Source organism: Mesoplodon mirus (genome assembly GCF_964341445.2).
Source record: "Mesoplodon mirus genome assembly, chromosome: 15".
Taxonomy (NCBI): domain Eukaryota; kingdom Metazoa; phylum Chordata; class Mammalia; order Artiodactyla; family Ziphiidae; genus Mesoplodon; species Mesoplodon mirus.
Window position 1 is genome coordinate 68,739,669 of NC_138991.1, and position 19,369 is coordinate 68,759,037.

At 43.9% G+C, this 19,369-nt stretch overlaps 1 protein-coding gene across 5 annotated transcripts in view; it reads right to left on the minus strand.

Annotated features, from left to right (window-relative positions):
• RALGAPA2 (Ral GTPase activating protein catalytic subunit alpha 2) overlaps positions 1-19,369 on the minus strand; it is a 284,049-nt gene that overhangs the window by 90,967 nt on the left and 173,713 nt on the right. For all 5 annotated transcript variants that reach the window (XM_082643726.1, XM_082643727.1, XM_082643725.1 and 2 more), the window contains 4 exons: positions 18,893-18,964; positions 14,484-14,607; positions 12,392-12,547; positions 6,698-6,856 (listed from right to left, as the gene is read on the minus strand). In XM_082643726.1, the coding sequence (XP_082499852.1) occupies positions 6,698-6,856; positions 12,392-12,547; positions 14,484-14,607; positions 18,893-18,964 (511 nt within the window). The remainder of the gene's footprint in view (positions 1-6,697; positions 6,857-12,391; positions 12,548-14,483; positions 14,608-18,892; positions 18,965-19,369) is intronic.

Sequence of the window (19,369 nt, forward strand, 5' to 3'; positions counted from 1 at the left end):
GTCTTCTCTCTGTGTTCTCACACGCAGTAAGGGGTAAGGGAGCTCTCTGGGGCCTCTTTTATAAGGTCACCAATCCTACTCCTCAGGGCCCCACCCTTATGACCTAATCACCTCTCTATCCCTACCCCTAAATACCATCACACTGACGGTTAGATTTCAAAATATGAATTCTGGGGGGTGGGGGGACACAAACATTCAGTCTGCGACGTGCAGTTTGAATGTGATATGTCTAGGTGTAGACACTTTGGTATTATCCTCCTGGGTGTTGTCTACGCTTCCTGGATCTGTGGTTTGGTGTCTGTCATCAACTTGGAAATTTTTCACATATTATAATTATATATTAAAATATATGTTATATAAAAATATCTTTAAGTTATAATTTCAACTATTTCTTCTGTTTCTTTCTCTTTCTTTTCCTTCTAGTATTCCCATTAGGGGTATATAACACTTTATAATTATCCCATAGGTCTTGAATGCTCTGTTCAGTTTTCTTATCATTTTTTTCCTTTGCATTTCAGTTTTGATATTTCTATTGACATGTCTTCAAGCTCACAGCTCCTCTCCTCACCCGTCCAGTTTATTGGTGAACCCATCAAAGGCATTCTTCATTTCTGCGACAGTGTTTATGATTTCTAGCATTTCCTTTTAATTCTTTCTTGGAGTTTGCATCTCTCTGCTTCCATTACTCATCTCTTCTTGCATGTTGTCCGTTTTTTTCTATTAGAGTCTTTAGCATATTAATCATAGTTCTTTTAAATTCCTGATTTGATCATTTCAAAATCTTTGCCGTATCTGAGTCTGATTTTGATGCTTGGTCTGTCTCTTCAAACTGTGGGGGTTGTTTTGCCTTTTAGTATGACTTGTAATGTTTTTGTTGATAGCTGGACATGATATACCAGGTAAAAGGAACTGAAGTCAATAGGCCTTTAGTGTAAGGCTTTATGTTTGTCTGGCCAGGAGTCAGGCTGTGTTTATGGTTTGCTGAAGTTGCAGATGAAGGAGTCACAGGCTAAAGCTTCCTTGGATGCCTCCGTTTTTGACTCCCCTGTTGTGTCTGGGTTTCTCTAGAGACTTCATGGATAAGGTCTCAGATGTGCAGCTCTTTTGTTTGTTTCCTGTTACTATACAAAAGTCGGGCTGATGCCACGGTGAGGTGTGGGGGAGAAGTGCTCCACGGACCTGTCATGAGGTCCCTAACCCTAATCCTAACCCTAACCCTAAAAAGCAGTCCCGTAATCAGTGAGATGGAGCTGTGATAAATGAATTCATGAAGAAAACTAGACAACAAAAAACCCAACTACAACAAACAACAAACTAATGAACTTCAAGTACAGCACAGAAAGTACGCCTCTTGTTCTGGGGGCGGTGGGCCTGTGTCCTGCTCACGGAGGAGTTCTCTACACTCCTGACACTCCAGCCTGCCTTGCCCAGCTTTGGCCGAGGGTGCGTGCAGCCACGTGCCGGAGATTTGAAAGGCACATGCGTGTCTGCCGAGGGGTCAGAGAGCGGGCATCGTGGGCCCGAAGGCCCTTCCTGCTGAGGTCACTTGGGGCAGAGGATGAGAACTGTCCTACTTTCTGACACAAAGCGGGCTCTTCCACTGGCCACTCAGAATACATTTACACAGGCTGGCTCTGGCCAAAGGAGGAGGATAAGGCAAAAGCAGGAAGATATATTATCAAAGACCAACTGAAAAAAAGGGAAAACAATGGCAACTTTTGAGGAAAATCAATTGAGAAGGAATTCTTAATAGCCAAATTGTTGTGAAAGATAAAACAGGAGCTATGAGTTAATAATAGGCTATAGATTTTTTTCCATCTGTACTGAGGCTTATCTTATAAATAAATGTTCCTTATTACTCTTTGGCAACTGTTTGTGGGTGACTCAGATAGTCTTTCAAAACTGGACAAAAGGAATAATATAGATCTCTTGTATCCAGGGAATTCCTCAAATTAGGAGTGGCCATGAATTAGAGAAGAAATTTGATTTTGATATAACATCTGCAAATGACAGCTGCCTTTTCACAAAGTTCCCAGTGTCATTCCTCTACTTTAAAAACTCCCAATAACGATAATAATAAATTACCAAAACAGAACGTATTGCAGTAATCCACTTAATAACATATTTAGTGAATTCTGGTTATTCAGTATTCTCAGTTATCTTTTCAAAATAAATGATTCTTTACATTTTCAAAAACTAACAACTTACTTTCCCTGAGAATGTCCCAAAGTATTTTAAAACGTATGACTTAATCTCAAAAAGATTATTTGGTTGGCGTTGAGATAAATAAGAAAATTGAACATTTGAAATAAGAGAAAATTTACATAACCATGTTGCAGTCAAACGCATTCCCTTTATAATAAAGCCACGCTAGGAAAAGATTTCCTTCCAAACACAGGTGCCAACACTGGCTCCTCTTGGCCTCAAATGTGCAGATGCTCTTGTGGCTTCTGGTGCATCAGCCCTAACTAGCATTTTGAGCACTTACTCCAGGGAAAGGTCCTGGGCTAGGTGTCATTCTGGAGAGATACACACACACACACACACACGCACACACACACACAACAGCTGCTGAGCCTGCAAGGGAGCCAGAAACTACCTCAACGGCAGCTTCGGGGCAACTTAGGGAAAGGATGGGCATCTAGGAACACGAGGACCCAAGGAGGGCCCATCCTCTTAAAAGGGTGCTTAGAATCCCCGGAAAGACTGTAGATACCCTGGTCCCCAAGCTGAATGTTACACCTGAGGAAGTTAAGGTCCAAAGACATTAAGAGACTTGCCCAAGACAGCCCCCACTGTGGCAGCACAGGAACTGGAACTCTGGGGTCCCCAGCTCCTATCCTATTACTCTCTCCTGCCTGCGCTTCTTAGAAAGGACTGAATCATCACCTGTTTTCCTTCCAGGCCCATAACTACCATGGCCAAGTAAGGAGAGTCTAGAGGATGTTAACATGTTTTTCATTTACAAAATGGACACTGGTTGGGGTGACAAAGAGGACACTTTCCCACAGCTTCCTCTTGTCTTAACTGCTCCTGGTCAAGGCTTCTTCCGCTCATCTACCCTTTGGTCAGATAGTCACCAGCCAGTCACTCATGTGCCTGGAGAGAAACATGACAAAAATGCTAAAACATACCTTCACAAATTCATACAAGCCAATGTGCTGAGTACCCATACTGTTTCCAATTACTGGAAGAAGGAAAGTAACACGGGTACCTCCTGCAGTTTGGAGGCTTTATGAATCACGTTTCTGCAGGACAAACTGGGCGCTTTAACAAACCCTGTAAATCACTCACGTTCTGCCCCATGTGTACGTCTTCTCTGACTACTGACTTAGTAATACAAGTAGGAAAACCCACAAGTCTGACAACAGCACATTTCTTTTCCGTGACCAAAGGCTACGCTATCCACATTTATGGAGACAGACTTATCTTGAAAGTAACCTAACAATGATATTACATTGCTCAGCACACTGATTTTTTTAAAATGTATCTTTTAAAAAGTTCAATGAAAAGCTCAAGAAGGGAGCAGACCCTCTCAGATGCCTGCCTGACACGAGCGCAGCCGTGGTCCTTCGACATACCGTTTTGCAAAGGCTGTATTATGAAGAGGAGGCGGATTCTGCCAGGCACATAATTTGTATATTTAAGGGAGGTGTATGGATGAAAAAGCGAAATATGTTAAATTTCAAAGGCCTTGGAAGCAGTGCTGTCTGTGAGCTTGTATTACAAACAGCCTCACATTATTACACAGGCTATTAATGAGGCCCAGTGAATGAAAGTACAATTTGAATATGCATGACTCTATCCAGTGAGCAGGACTTTTGTGTACTGATGAGGTTTGGTTTTTTTTTTTTCCCCTCCTAAAGAAGGATTAAAATTATTCTTAGAGAAGTATGGCTACCCAGAGGCTGGTAAAGTGTACTCAGACCACAAAGTCACACCACGTTCAGATAAAAGATACAGGTCTTCCACGGACAGCTCTGATGCTACCTATCATTCTGGAAACTCGTGCACAGCCTGCCCTCCCGAGAAGGAGCTTCCTCAACTTCAAGCAGCTGCGTCATGACCATTTCTAAGCAAACATACTGATTTTGGTGGCGATCGCTAAAAGTAGGCAAGGTTAAATAAACCTTTCAAGTACAAAGCCTTCCCTTCCGTGGTAAGGCGCTCTGGTGAAAATACTGGGGAATGGGTAAATTATTGCACCAAATGGCTGAGAATTAATCTCTGCTGACTAGCTGTAATCTAACGAGGCGTCTGTGTCCCCGGGAGCCCGCGGCGCGTCCCTGGCGGTATGCGCAGTGTGTCGAGTCTGCGTGGCACCCTTTGTCCCCGCTCCCAGGCGGCCTTTCCCCTCATTGTTCATAATATCCTCATGCATCTGGGACGCGTGGAATGCATTCATACTAACAGACTTACCATTGTTTTCTCTCCGAAGCTTTGTTGAGCAAAGGCTGCATCGTGGTTACTGATAATTATATTGCTTAATTAATCAAGACAAAAAAAATTTGCAAATCATTGCCTGGTTGCCAAGCAGGGAGATAAAAAATGACAACAATACAAGCTGAAGCAATATAACAAAAGTAACAGCTATCTGATCAGAAATTCTTATATAATGAAGCTATTAATGCTAAATCGGTTAATGTTAACATTGCTCCAGGTGTCTCTACTTAGATGCGAACAAAAAGGCTAACATTATGGATATAAAAGGCCAAATGTTGCCATGGATTCTGTAACCTGATAGAGAGGACAGCCTTTTCATTTGATTAGGGAATGCAATTTAAATACCAGGGACCGAAGCCAAACAAACAGACTTTCCCTCCACAAGCCTCTCGCATTCACCCTGGGGTCAGTGGTTGGTGAACAAAAGGTCAGCCACACTTGCCCTGGAAATGTCTGGATTAATTTTATTACATTGTAATGGTTTGTCCTTTAAATGTGGGGATAACACTAAATTTCCAGTTGGCCATTATTCTCTTCTTCCCTTTAGGCTTTTTGAATTGAAATATTAAGAAAACGCTTTGCTCGATTCATCTTGTCAGAATTTATGGCCAAATTTATAAAACGTACACGTTTTTTAAAGAAACTTGTTTTCCTGCATTATAATACCTTTTCAAAAATCACTTGGACACTATGAAGTGAACTCAAATACCTTTTACGTTCTTAATTTACTATAAAAATAAAAGTGACATTTTTAGGACATTAAATGACATTTTAGAGGGCCGTGCTGAAAATGAACTAATAAAGCCAGTTAATCCATACTAAATATTAAAGAAACACATTCTCCAGTTGTGAAAGCTACAGGATACTAAATTTATTGGTTGTCTAATATTAAAATTTTCAGTCTAATTTTTTAAATTAATGTCCTTCATGGACACACGCAAATGTTATTAGCACTAAGCGCCATCTTCTTATACAAACGTGAACACTTCGCATGCACAGAGACTTGAACCAAAGATAACACAAATATTTAACATGAAGAACTTTGGCATCTTTGCTCCCTGAATAGAAAAGAGGGTTCCCTTTATGTCAGGCTTCTCACCAGCCAGAGTAGGGGCTTTTCTGAGTTCAGGAGTTGACTAGCACTGTCATTATTTATTCTATTTTCATGGTAGTAACAATAACAAAAAAAATAATAGCAATAATAATAATAATTATTATTATTATTTTTATCATTAACACTTAAGTAGCTTTTCCTCTGGACCAGGCACTGTTTGAAGCACCTTTCATTTCTTAGCTCATTTAATCCTCACAACTTAAACACTTTAGATTAGGTTATAAATCCCAGGAAATCTTTACCTACTATTTTTAAAGCTTAAAAATAGCGAGTATTTAGAACAGTAACTTTTAGCTCCTGCAGGAGGACAATTTGGAATGGAAATGAAGGTTGTATTTAATACCAAGCTGAAACACACAAAGTCATTTTCTTGAGGAGAGACTTAATACACTAAATGTCTAATTAAAAAACTAAAAAAAAAAAACCCCAAAAAACTCGCCTTGTATTAGTAGCTGCAAATAAGATCAAGTCACTGTATCAAGCACTGTTAAACCACCACTAAAGGCAGGGCAAGGACAGAAACGGAAGCCAATCCAGGTCCCGGCACTCAGGCCCTGGATGGTTCCGGCTCTCAGGCCCTGGATGGTTCCGGCTGTTCCCGTGATCGATGCCAATGGACCCTGCTGAACTGATGGGTGGCAAGGCACGTCCACTGTTAGAAGCCCCGACACGGGCCGAGCCATGGAGGCCCAGCTCTTTAGGACTTTTCCGCGATCCTTCAGGACTGACCCCCGTTAGCAGCGGCAGAGGCAAGGCTGGATCCCATACCCACAGCTACCCACAAAATGCTAGATGTGACAAGGGGCTCATTCAACTCTTATTGTTATTAATCAACATGCCCCAAGTTCTAAATGACAATTTCTTTAAATTATAAAATCTTAAAAATTAAAAACATTTAAAAAACCATACGTGTCTTTACATTATAATTTTCAGAGTCTCAGTAATAAAATACAGAATTCTGTGCTCCTGATGAAAGATTCTTTGAAAATCCCAATTCATATTTAATTCCTATTTAGCATGTATAATTCACATACATGTAAAGTGGCCCCTTTAGCATACTGGTATCACTGTTTTTCAGTAACAGTGAATCACATGGCAAATGCCTGTACGAGCCAGAAGAATAACGAGGTGAAAACATACCTCGGGTTTCTTCGTTATCGCGATAAAGAACATGTGATTCTTCATGGGGTAGATGATGATTGAAACGTCTCCGAAGGCGGTGGGGATGATCCCCCTGCGGTAGTCCCGGGAGTGTTCAGACCAGATGATGTGGACCTCGTCATTCCCCAAGTGACGGAGCTGCAACGGCAAATTGGTTCCTTATTAATCAGAGTGATCACAGCACTTTAGGAGGGGTCGTGGCTTACAAATTGAATTATTATACTCAGAGGCAAAAATAATTCACCACCGAAAAAGGCTACAACATCGATGCCTTCTGTGGGGATTTTAAAAAAGCACAAGTACACGAAAAAAACACAGCTCGCCCTTCTATGAAACACACTGGAACCGAGAGAGAGGCACGTAAGCATCGCAGGTACAAGACCTTTTCTAGGATTTGTTAAAAAATTTAATTTTACTCCTCCAGCACAGCCTTATGCAGTATGTGGCTGAGCACGTTTCTACACAGTGGACGGTGTGAGACTTTTATTCCATATTACAGTAGAGCTTCATTAGGCTCTGAATTCAATGGTTATTAAGAAAAACAGAAGACGAGTGTAAGAGAACAGAAGCCATTATAATACAATCCTTACCAAATGCATAAAAACGAGATTTATGACAAACCTTTAAGGAAAAGTATGTATAACACTATCTTTGTCTAAGAAACTAATGTGTTACTTAAATTTCATAAAAGACTAATACCAAGCACTAGTACCTAGCATTTGAAGAGTACCTTACTGTAGAGAAAGTCTGTTCACACATACATTTTGTTCAGTCTTTCCACTAACTCTCTGAGGTAGGCCACATTACCTTTATGTTGTCTGATAAGGAGGGGAGGGGGCTCAGGAAGGCGGGGCACACCCCTGCCAAGGTGTAGGAGGCAGGGTGGCCTGGAAGCTGGCTGGGGCTTCTGACCCACCTGGCCTCCACTGCCCATGGCCATCTAAGTTGTAGCCAGGGCAACTGCACTGTCACAGCTCAACTCCCCCAGCCGTCTCGTGTATCACTTTATACACAAGAGGTCACGTGGCCCAAAAACAAGTCTGAGACTCCTGTGGCCTCTCTGAGGAGGGCTTCCCATGCCTCCAAGGAAGGGAACCTGTGAGCATCCCTCAGGGCCCAGCTGGGTCCAATGCAAGAACACCCTCGACAAAGCTCCTGCACAGTGACTGTGTGTCCCAGGCTGGAGAAAGTGCAGGTGAGCTCATCTGGGCAGGCCTGGCAGTGTGACTCAAGCAAACTCGATTATGAAGGTGAAAATGCTGGCTGAAATTGAAGTCCTAAACCCACAAAGGCTGACTGGTGAAGGCCCTTGGACGCCTCCTAAGGATGTGAGGTACCGGCCCTGCACCCACTGCAGAAGGAGGCCATCTACCACCATGACAAAGTGTGTCTTGCTTCCTAGCTTATTTAACAGGTGAACCCTAAAAGTGACTAAATTCGGAGGCACTTTAGTACAGCAGAGATGTTATGTCAAAGCTAATGCTTTGGTTTTGTCTTAAAGTATAAAAAAGGATGCTCTGAAGTACTATGCATTTAAAACACTTTAATATAAATACAATTTCTTTATAGACTCTCTGACCACAAAGGGAAAACCTGAGATCACCCCAATAGGTCTCCTTTCTGTTTACAAGGTCACAAAGGAGGCTGGTTTGCTGCAATGCCTGCTTCTCCCTCCCTCTGTCACACCTCTGGGGACCACTGTACCTCTGCACCTACGGTGAGGTGCGAGCTCAGGTGGCTCCTAGGTGAGGCGCTCTATTCAGCTGAGTCTGAACCTGGGCTCTGGGACACACGCCACTGCAGGCGTTGAGCACGAGGCACGACAGTGCAGAAAAATTCAACGGCGTCTACAACTTTCTAAACGCAAAATCACCCAGTACATGTCTTTTTCCTTCTCCTCCTCTCTTACGTATAAACACTAAAAGGGTAGCAGGCAAAAGGTGTACCAACCCGTTACATAAATAGTTAAAAAAGAAGACCCCGGATTTTCACAGTAACACTAGGCATCTATCTCTCTCTTTCTCTATTTCCATTTTTCTTTCTTTTTCCTTTTCAATAAAGCATGCAAGGAGTTCACAACGCACTCCTGAAATTCAATCCTTTTGGAGTCAAATATGCGGTAGCAGCTCACCAGCAGCACAATAAAGGCATGTTTTTGAGGGAAATAGGAGTAGTTTCAGATGGAAACTTTGGGAGGAATTTAGAGTAGCAGAAGGGGACTGTGAGAGCCGGGGCCGCCCCGGGGTGCAAACCCACTCTCCTCGCCCCGCAGAGAGACCCAGCCTTCTGGGTAGTTTTGTGCCCCTTGATGCAGGGCTGGCATGAACTTCTGAATGGGACCAATACACCTACGGAACAGCCTTCCTGTGTGGCTGTCCCGCCACAGGCCAGCACCCCAGAACCTGGGACAGCTCCCTGGCCAGACGTGTAAGTGGCAAGGCATTAGCTCTGAGGTAATACGGTGACTATTGAAATTTTGCAGTTATCCTCCCTTTTCTAAATTAGGTAACTCGATTACATAACCCAATGAAGTCTCTCCTAATTCTGTTTGCAACTATATCCTCAGGACTGGGGCAAGGGAGGACGTTATCACAGGAATGGGCCCACCCTCCCAGTGTGGCGATTCTGCAGGTGGTGATAACACGAGATTCATCATCTGAAAGCTGCTTTCAGGGTCACATGCCTCAGACCTCCGCACGCGTCAGTTTAATTAGGCAACGCACAGAACTAAGAGCTGAGGCCACGGGACCGGGACCGGTTGTTGAGCAAAGAGCAAGGACACACCCTCTTGTGCCCACGACAAGAACACAGGCAGGTAAAACAAGTAAGATCAACCCGGCCAAACTGTCAACCACGTCAGAACACACGGAAATACTCTGGAAGCTTCCAAGTGTCACTCGATTTAAAGGGGGTTTCATTACGGAGACGTTGTTTTGTGAGTTTTGGAGAATCCTGACGACAGGCCCTCAAGTGAGAAACCCGTGCACACAAGTCACGTTGACCAGAGTCGTGTGTCATCTGGACGGAGCCGTCCTTCACGCTAGCTACTGCTTCAAACGCACAAGAGGCTCGGAACGAGCGCCCAGGGCTTAAGCCTTAAGAAATGAGCTCGCGTGCTGCCCCTCCTCATCCTGACAGAGTTTTGCAGTCCCTCTGCCCGGGCCTTTCTGCCCGCCGCTGCCAGGCGGCGCGCACTGTGACACTGGCCCTGGGACACACCTAATGGGCTGACCCCCTTTCCCGACTAATTGCATTACGGCGCCAGCTGGCTCCAGAAGGAGTCGTCTGTGTGATTGAAGAATTCCTGCTCCTCAGTGGGCCCGGCTGCTACTTTTAACTAAGTAACAGGCAGGCCTGACATCCCCATTGTTCAGCTGACAGTGTGCCCATCCTAAAATCTAAGTTTTATTTGTAAATTAACCAAGAAACTTCCTGCCAGAACAGTGCTGCCTGCAGTCTGATAATGTGGGCCTTTCATCCCATCCACTCGCAGTGTATCACTGCCAATTTGTTTTTTATGTGGCTGGGCAGCCTGAGGCTATAAAAGCCTTGTAAGACGTAAGTGCAATTATAGTCCTGGAGTCAAATGAATTGGACAAATCCAATAGCACAGCTCTGTCCCCACTCTGCAAACCCCTACAGCAGTTAGATTAGCTGTGAAAAATCTAATCTAGCTGGAGCTAACAAATTTCTGCAGTGAAGGATCAAGAGTTCAGTGTGGGGTTGCAACCAGATTGCAGGGTTGAAAAAGTGCCCCCGTGATGGGGGCAGGGGAGAGCAGGCATCACTTTAGAATTTTGCAGCTCATTTTTAAGCTGTTAGGGACAATTTAGTCAGAATAAGTCAAGGAACTGTGGGGCTGCTTTTCCTGTGACTGATTTTTAGTTGAGCTGTGAGACATCCTGACAGAGAGAGTTTGTCACTAATGATGCTAAATCTTGGAGCTGCAAAAGGTATCAGCTGCATTTTGATTATTACAGTAGGGAACCTTACAACCCGGCCAAGCCCCGAAAAAGTATTCATAACATGGTATTTTATCAAGAAAACACTGTCTTTTCTCAAAAAAAAAAAAAAAGTCAATCCTACTTAGGAAATAATTTTTTTAAATGTTTAAAATATAAAGCTGTCTTTTAACAAAATAGTTCTCAGTCATATGAAAATCATAGAATATGGTGACACATTTGCAGAGTAGCAGAGATTTACAAGGTACGGCCAATAAAAAGGAGGTGTGAGTCTTGCCTAGGGTCTTGGTAATCTGAGGTCGCATGCCTGCGGGCAGGGTCCCCTTCACTAAGAACACCGCCGCCACCAAAACCTAAGACGTAGAGGCAGCTCCCCAGGCCCTCGGGAGCCAGCACGTGGCCACCGAGTGAAAGCCTGTCGTGCTCTGTCCATCCGATACCCTTGGTCGCTGTGACAGGGATCTGCTCATGCTGTGACCCAACTTCTCAGGTCCCACTAGCTCTGTTGCCCACCGTGTACATGGTCCAGGCGTCCGTGGCTGCAGTGATGAAAGAGCAAAACCGCGGAGGAGAGAAATGAGGCAGGTGCAGTGAGGCCCCCTGGCCAGTATCAATCACCTGCCTAACAGGCCGGGAGGAAAGAGTCCATCAGACCGGTCAGCAACAACGGGGGCTGCCGGGTAGGGATGCTACCAGCCCCACGCTCAGCCATTTCACAGGCATTGTTCACCTACTGCCCAGCAACCCTGGGACGTGGGCTGTGTTTTTAATCTCATTTAATAGATCAGAAAACTGAGGCACGGGCTGGTGAAGTACCTGGAGACACACTTGAACCCTGGCTACAGCCACCATGCTAGACACCCCCACCCCGTCTCCCTGCCACCGCCCATCAGGCATGGGAATGGCCTGCTTTCCACCCACCAGGTACTGCCCTAGGTTCCTGGCATCCTTGCAGGAAGAGAGTGGGTGTGAGGCAGGGATTCCGGACTCTGCCCCCCACCAGCAGGCGAGGCCCAGATGTTCTCATCTGCAAACAGAGATGTGGGTCAGATTCCTAGGCTTCCTCCCCAGAGTAAAAAGTCCTCTTCTCTTGGGATGTCCCTCACTTCCTGCAAGTCACCTGAGGTGGACATCCTGCAAGTTAGAAAGCATAGGGGGAACCCTGCAGAGCTTTCTCAGAGGTGGAGGAGGTTTCCTTTGAACTCTGGAGAACAAGAGGTGGGGGCCCGAGAGGAGGGCAGCCAGGCAGCAGCGCACCTGCACTTGCCATTTTGACAGTCGTTTGCTAAGCTGCACCCCTGGCAGCCCTGGTTGGGGGTGCCTGCTTTCTCTGACCCCATCAGTACAGGGTCCTTACGTCAGATGACCTTGGCCAACCCGAGAGGTTGGCAGCATCAGTTTCTCTCAGTTAACAGTCATGTGAGAGAAGATCCAAAGTTAACAACATTTAAGACCCTTCCTTTTCCTAAATCTTAACCTCAGGATTGAAGACTTAAACGACTGATTGCTTTTCATGCATTTCTTTATCTAGTTTGTGCCAAGCTGGATATTTCAGACTCATGACAAGTGTAGCTTGAGGAGAGCGACCCCAAGGTCGCATCCAAAGGAAACCGGTCTCCGTGTACATCAGGCCATGGCCTTCACTCTGTCCCAGGTGTGCCTCACCTACAAACCAGGGCTGCCAAGCATGGTCCCCAAGGAGGCCTTTTACCTTTTTGGTGAGCGAATCATCTGAGTCTGATGGCATCCGAGTTGAAACGTGGAAAATCACTTCCACGGTCGACGTAGCGTAGTAGGGGGCAGTCTGGCCCGTGCTGCCGTTGCGTTGAAGTCCGCCCATGAACCCGCAGTGGGTTGAGAGGTCCACCTGACACAGTCACGAGGGAAAGGAGTGGAGGTCAAACGGGAGCCGCTCTTATTCACTTAGCAGGAATGCAGAGTTTTTTAAAAATCTCAGTATGTTCATTTTTATAGTTTTCTGATTATAAGCAAATGTAATACAAAGTTAGATGACATTAAATATTAAAGAAACATTAACAATGAAAGGCCTGCAAAATCCTACCAACTTAAGAAAACCACTATCAAAAGTTTGGTGCATATTTCTCCAACTTTATCCCCTCCCATACCTAAATATGTATATATGTATAGACACACACGGAGCTCCCCTATTGCTGGATTTGTGGGATTTTCTGTTTTCTCAAACCAGAAGGAGCATTCAAAGCAGTGTTTCAGGTCAAGGGGTACAAAAGTTTCCAAACTTAACAGCCATTCCTAAATTGCCTTTCAAAAGGGTTGTTCCAATTTATACCACTGCCAAAAGTCTCTGAGTTATAATTCTTTTTCAAGCTATGTGTGAATGTTCACTTAGTCAGTGCTTAGGTTCCATTTTGGTATTTTCTTTCTTTTTTTTTTTTTTTTACTTTTCATAAACTATTATTCTTTCAGTAAAGCACCTATGGTAACACAATTGGAAAAAGAAAAAGAAATGGAAGAATTTCTTCTGTGCTAAAGACAATCAATACATACACTGAATTAATGTTCTAATCTTTTCTTAAAACTCTAGTTAAGAAATGTATGGTTTAAAAATGTTGGTTAGGACTTCCCTGGTGGTGCAGTGGTTAAGAATCCACCTGTCAATGCAGGGGACACGGGTTCGAGTCCTGGTCTGGGAAGATTCTACATGCTGCGGAGCAACTAAGCCCGCATGCCACAACTACTGAAGCCTGCACGCCTAGAGTCCATGCTCCGCAACAAGAGAAGCCACTGCAATGAGAAGCCCACGCACCACAACGAAGAGTAGCCCTGCTCACCACAACTAGAGAAAGCCCGCGCGCAGCAACGAAGACCCAAGGCAGCCAAAAATAAAAATAAATAATTAACTAATTTTAAAAAATGTTGGTTAAATAATAAGTATATTCTATGACAAGTAAGAAGTCATCTTATCGGTAAGAAGAACAGTTTATTGAAAGTTCAGTAACTCTTTTAGACTAAAACTGACTTGACATTTCAGAAGTATATGGTCTTGACCTTGATGTACCCTTACCCTGTCCCTACCTCCACATCGGTCCCTGCGCTAACACTCAGTTTTCAGAGTTAAGTCTTGCTTAGGCACCCAGAGAGCTTCCCACAGCATAGATAACCCAGAAACCAAAACAAAAGTAATAAAAAGTAAGAAAATTATTTCAGATATGCTGATTTCCATTTTAACTACTCTGAATTCTTTTAGATTCGGGGAATATGTTCTGGAGACAGATATATGTGTGTGTATGTGTGCATGTGTATAAATGTATAGATGTCTTTTGGTCAGACTATGACTTAGTAAAGAAAAAACAAAATTTTAAAATATCAACCATCCTAGGATCTACCTTAGGGAAACAGGTTGAGAGCTAAACCATCATGGCTACCATCAAGTCAACTTTTTACTTCATCCAACTCTTCATTTTTCACCATTGATTTCTTTTCCAACCTCCATGTAGGGACCAAAGCCATTGCTTCTCTGCCCACTGTCCTCTCTTACTACACACTGTCTATAGCTGGGAGAGCCGATCTGACTATTCAGTTCTGATGAAAAGCAAATGAAATCATATTAAGAAGAAAGTTAAGGGGAAACAAAAGTTGGTGTATAAAGTACAAAAATAACTGATAGAAGATGTCAAATTCGATATATTCTTCAACTCCAGAACTCTACCCATGCTATATTTGAATGTAAAAACATACGTAAAAATTTAGACCATCAAGGACTAGTTTACATACATCCTTAAATAGCACTGATGGATAAATGCCTCCTGAATGAAATGAATTACCTCCCATCCCAGTCCAGCAACAAAGTCTTCGTACGCTCGGCTTCCTCTTTCATTGGAAAGGATCGAGCACTTGTCTTCTTGGCCGTCAGCAACGTAAAACACCGCGATTTTGTGCGTCTCACGGCTGTAATTTGTAGATTTAAAGGAGTTAGAATACTTAGATACAAAAGTTTGTTTCACTGCTGCCACCTATGCTTCTACTATACAGCTTCCACTTGCTGAGAACCTACAAGGGGTCAGGCACTGTTCCAAGAGGGCTCAACACACGTCTCATCTATCCTTGCAGACGCCCTAATGAGACAGGTCTGATCATCACCTCCTCGCGGACACGGTGGAAAGGAGGCACAGAAAGTGACAGAAAAGCACTTGCAGCAAGCAGGACACCGGGAGCTGAGACAGGGCAGCCTGGGCTCCTGAGACCACTCTCTCAGAGGTATGATGTACGAACAGCATGTAAGAGCACATGGCTTGACAAATTCTCTCCAACTTCGGTAAAAATATACCTTGGAAGGCATTTCAGAGAGCTATCAGTTGTGAACAGATCCTTGTGACCACACATACTTCACTTCCCACACTTTGAGATAAGGAAACCGGGGAGCTCGCTGATTGGAACTGTAAAATTGGCAGAGACTTTGTGAGAAACGGAAACTACTTCTTCAAAGCAGAACACACTTAGGTACTTTCTTTGTGAGGGGCGGCACCCGCAGGGTGGACAGCTGTCCAGGGAAACTTCTTTGGACATATAAACTGTTCATCCACTTCCTCCATGATAGATTTGGGGCACTTTGCTGTTAAATCAGGTAAATGTGACACCACGTTGAGGAAAGCAGCCCTGCTTCTTAAACTTTTGTGCATCTAGCAAGGTCCTTGGTGCATAGAAGTTGCTCAGTTAAAACTCTGTTGAATTGACCAGAGATACGATGATATATTTGAACATGTCAATAACCATTTCTATAAACTATACCCTGGAGTAAAGTGTCAAAGTCACTAGACCTACACCAAGTGATCTGGAGACAGTTCAGAGGCAAAGACACCGCTCTTATTGGACCAGAGCTTTAATCAAGAACCATTCCGCAGTTCCATCACCCAAGACCTTGACTCCAGTCTCTACGTTCTAAAATTTTAGATTATCATTTCCAGAGCAGTTCCACTCTTCTCCTGATTTTTACCATACACTTTGAAAAAATCTCATAGGAAAAACTACCAAGCACTTAAACAACGTGGAAATGTTTCTGTTGCCTTATCATTCAATACCTCAACATTATAATCCGATTAGACATCAACAGTGGTGGAATCTGGGCTCTGTATTTTAACATATTATCCAATATCTCCTTCTGCAGGAATATTATTTTTCTACTTCATTAGCAGAATGAAATGAAACTCAACTGGAAAGTCATAAAAATAAATCAAGGAGGAGAGTACGCTCCTTTTATTTGTCTAGATAGCTTATTCATGTCCCTCCGTAGTTTACATGCAATTACCATACTTAGAGGAGAAATTAGAAAATATAGAAAGGAAAAAGAAGAATTAAAAAAACCCACTAATGTTCTTTGCTTCTATGTTGAAATGATAACTGTTACTACTTCAGGATACATTTTTGCACACAAAATGAGAAGCTACTATCTTGTGTTCTGCCACTGATTTTTTCACTTAAAATATCTGTGAACACTTTTTTAAATTATGTAAAATATACATAACCGAAAAGTCACCATTTAAACCGTGTTGGAGTGCGAACATTTCTATACCGTGTGCTTGTATAACAAAGTTACTGATAATGGTTGTGTGACATTCCATTATATTAATATTCCATATCCTCAGCCCTTGCTATTGGACATTTAGGTTGCTTCCATTTGAAAGACGTTTTCACATTATCTTTGGTATGTCCTTAAAATCAATTCATGGACATGAAGCCTTGGTCACTGCCCACTTTTAAGGCTTTTGAAGTGTACTGTCCTGCTGCCAGTGGGGAAGGTGGGTGTCCTGAAGGCCCTGACAGACACGCTGGTGGGGTGCTGCTCTCAGGGGAACAGATGTAGGGGGTGACGGATGCTAGTGGGTGGTGCTCTAGCAGAGACCTTGTGCTCTCAGCCTGTTGGAAAGCTTGTCCTCAGGCACATGGAGCCCAAAACTGTGACATCATTTCCTTCCAGACTGCAGGCAGGGCTGGCCAGCAGTCTGGACTCTGACTAGCTTATTCTAAGAGCTGTAATCATGTGGGAGCTTGGATGGTAAGAGAGGTCATAAGCTATGAACTAAAAGACAGTCTCTTTCAACAAATGGAAAGAAAAGGATAGTCACTCAATTCCTTTCTGCAGCTCTGTCTATATATTTAAAAGTCCTCAGCATTTAATTTTTCTCTATTCTATACACTTGACACACATAAAACATCTCAGGTTTATCTGAAAATGATTTTGTTTATTCTCCTTAAAGTCCAAGCTTTTTACGTTGTAGCTGCTTACAGATCCTCATCATCAACTCAATGTGGAGCAGAGAGGGCTCGGCCCGGTGACTGTGTGACTGATGGAGGTGTGAGCAAAGGTGACCTTCAGCTGTAAACACTCATCAAATTTCACAGCCTCCAAAATGTTAGCACCGCGGAGAGCCTGGGAGGATGCAGACGCTGTGTCTGGCCTTATTAGAGCCAGGCTTTTGAAAGGACAATTAGCAACATCAACGGCACTTCATACCCACAAGCTGCAGGACCAGTGCTCGAAGGAGCAGGTAATGCAGGGGCACACGTACAGAAAAGCAACCATTTCCTCTTCCTCATCAGAACGCATTTTCTTTCTTATTACGAATAGACCAGGATGGCTCAGTTTCCTTGTGTTGTCACATTAAAAAGCCAAACAAAGAAACACGACTGTAACTTCCACTTTACCATGGGGTGGCAAGAGGTGTTAATATCGAAAAGGGGAGCCTTCTTTAATTTGTATGTACGTTCATCACACCATTTACAGCTCTGCTAACTTCACAGTATACAAATCGTAGCTGTGAGGTGGTCTCTCCTTTTCCTCAGAACGTGCTGAGCAGAAACTCTGCCTTGACAGCAGGGAAATAAATTGATGCCAGAAATAAATAGAAACATCTTGACTGGAAGTTGAGGGCCGAGGTTATGTCCTTACCTGCTAACTGACTGGTACACAGGATCTCAGAGCTAAAGAGCCCTCGACTTATTTCTGGTTTTTTTTTTTTTTCTAAAAAGAACCTTGAAAACACCCTTTACCATAAAGTAAGTGGATACCTTTTTAGATGTTGAGAAGACACTAAACCCAGGAGTTGGGGTTTTAGGTGAAGGTTATTCGGCGGGGGAGAGGACTTGCCAATCAGCTCTCCAAACGTATTATACTGCAACAGCCCCGCCAGGGAGCTACTTCGATTGTACCTCATGCAACTAAAGTGCATTAACACTCAACAAATTGGCCACAATCACAAGATACCAGTGTCTTCACTTAATACGAAGGAGCATGAAATAATTCAGCATACATTTGAAAAGCTGAGTTTGGAACCCAAGTGACCGCTTGTTTCCTACTGGAGGACAAGAGGGAAGGGGCAGTGAATCCCTGAGCCCTTCAGCAAAAATCCACCCCCCCCCCAAATTTCCACAGAGAACTCGGTCTCTTCCTCTGGAGAAAAAGCAGCACAACAACTATTAGGAAACTGAACGTGGGGAAGGACAGTGTGAGGAGTAACGGCTTCAGGTTTTCTTCTCTAATGAGATGCCTAATGATGCTCCTAAAGGGAATACAAGAGGAACAGAGAGCTTTTTTTAAAAAATGATTTTTAAAAAACTCAAGATTAAGGCAGCAGTGTATTCATTTCTTCCAAGCACCCGTTATGTACCCGGTACAACACCAGCTCCGGACTGAGATGTTTTCAGAAGCACACATTTCCCCAGATCAAACACTGGTCAGAGCTCATCTTTGGAACTGCTTCTAAGATTGTACGGAAAAGAGGTAGATCTGAGATCCGACCTGCTTTGGAGAATGAGGGTTAGGGCTAGAGAGTGCCTTATTACAGCACCGGGGTCTTAACCTTGCCTACCCCACAGAACAGAGACCACTGCACGCCGGCCCATGGAGTCAGACTCACAGGCTCCAAACCACGAGGTCCGTGAACATGGGTGGCTATGTGACCTGGGCCGGCAGGACAAGAGGGGCTGCAGAGATGAAATGAGAACCAGTGTCCACTGGCTGAAAGGCTCTCAATCAAGGCAGAGGTTAGGGGACCTCTTCCTTGTGTAGCAAACATGTAAGTTTACTGCTCAGAGTAAAACTACCAAAGGTATGGCCTGTGCAAATGCCACCAGCTGCTAGGTCTCTGCAGGGGTATCACTTCTGCAGCCATATCTGGCACGCCCCCCACACACAAAGACAGACAGGAATAAGGTGGTTTGATATACTTTCACATACCACTGTCGGGAGTCCAGATTTTTTAGCTCTCTCAATAATTTTGAATTTTTCTTCAACAGATGGAAATTCTTCCTATAAAGGAAAAGGAATGGAAGAAAAGTCGTGCGATCACAGATCTATTTTGCCCTTTCCAATCAGTCAATGAACAAACCTACCGATTCATCCAACCATCTGTCTACCCATCCACAACTACATCATTCATCAAAGATTTGTGGCCGAAGCCTGTAGAATGAACTTCATTCTTAAGATATTCGAAGGCATCATGACTCCACTGCATCAGGTTACTGTCCAGGGACAATGGGTGCCTGTGGTCCATGAGTGTGTGACTTGTGTGTGTGCCTGTATCTCTGTTTCCACTGTCAGCTCTGCCATGAGACTCTTCCCCACCTCTGCAGCTCAAACCCACCCCTTCCGCAGAGTCTGCTCCACTGTCCACTACTTCTGGATGGCCTGGCGGTTCTTCTAGAGGTCCTGAGT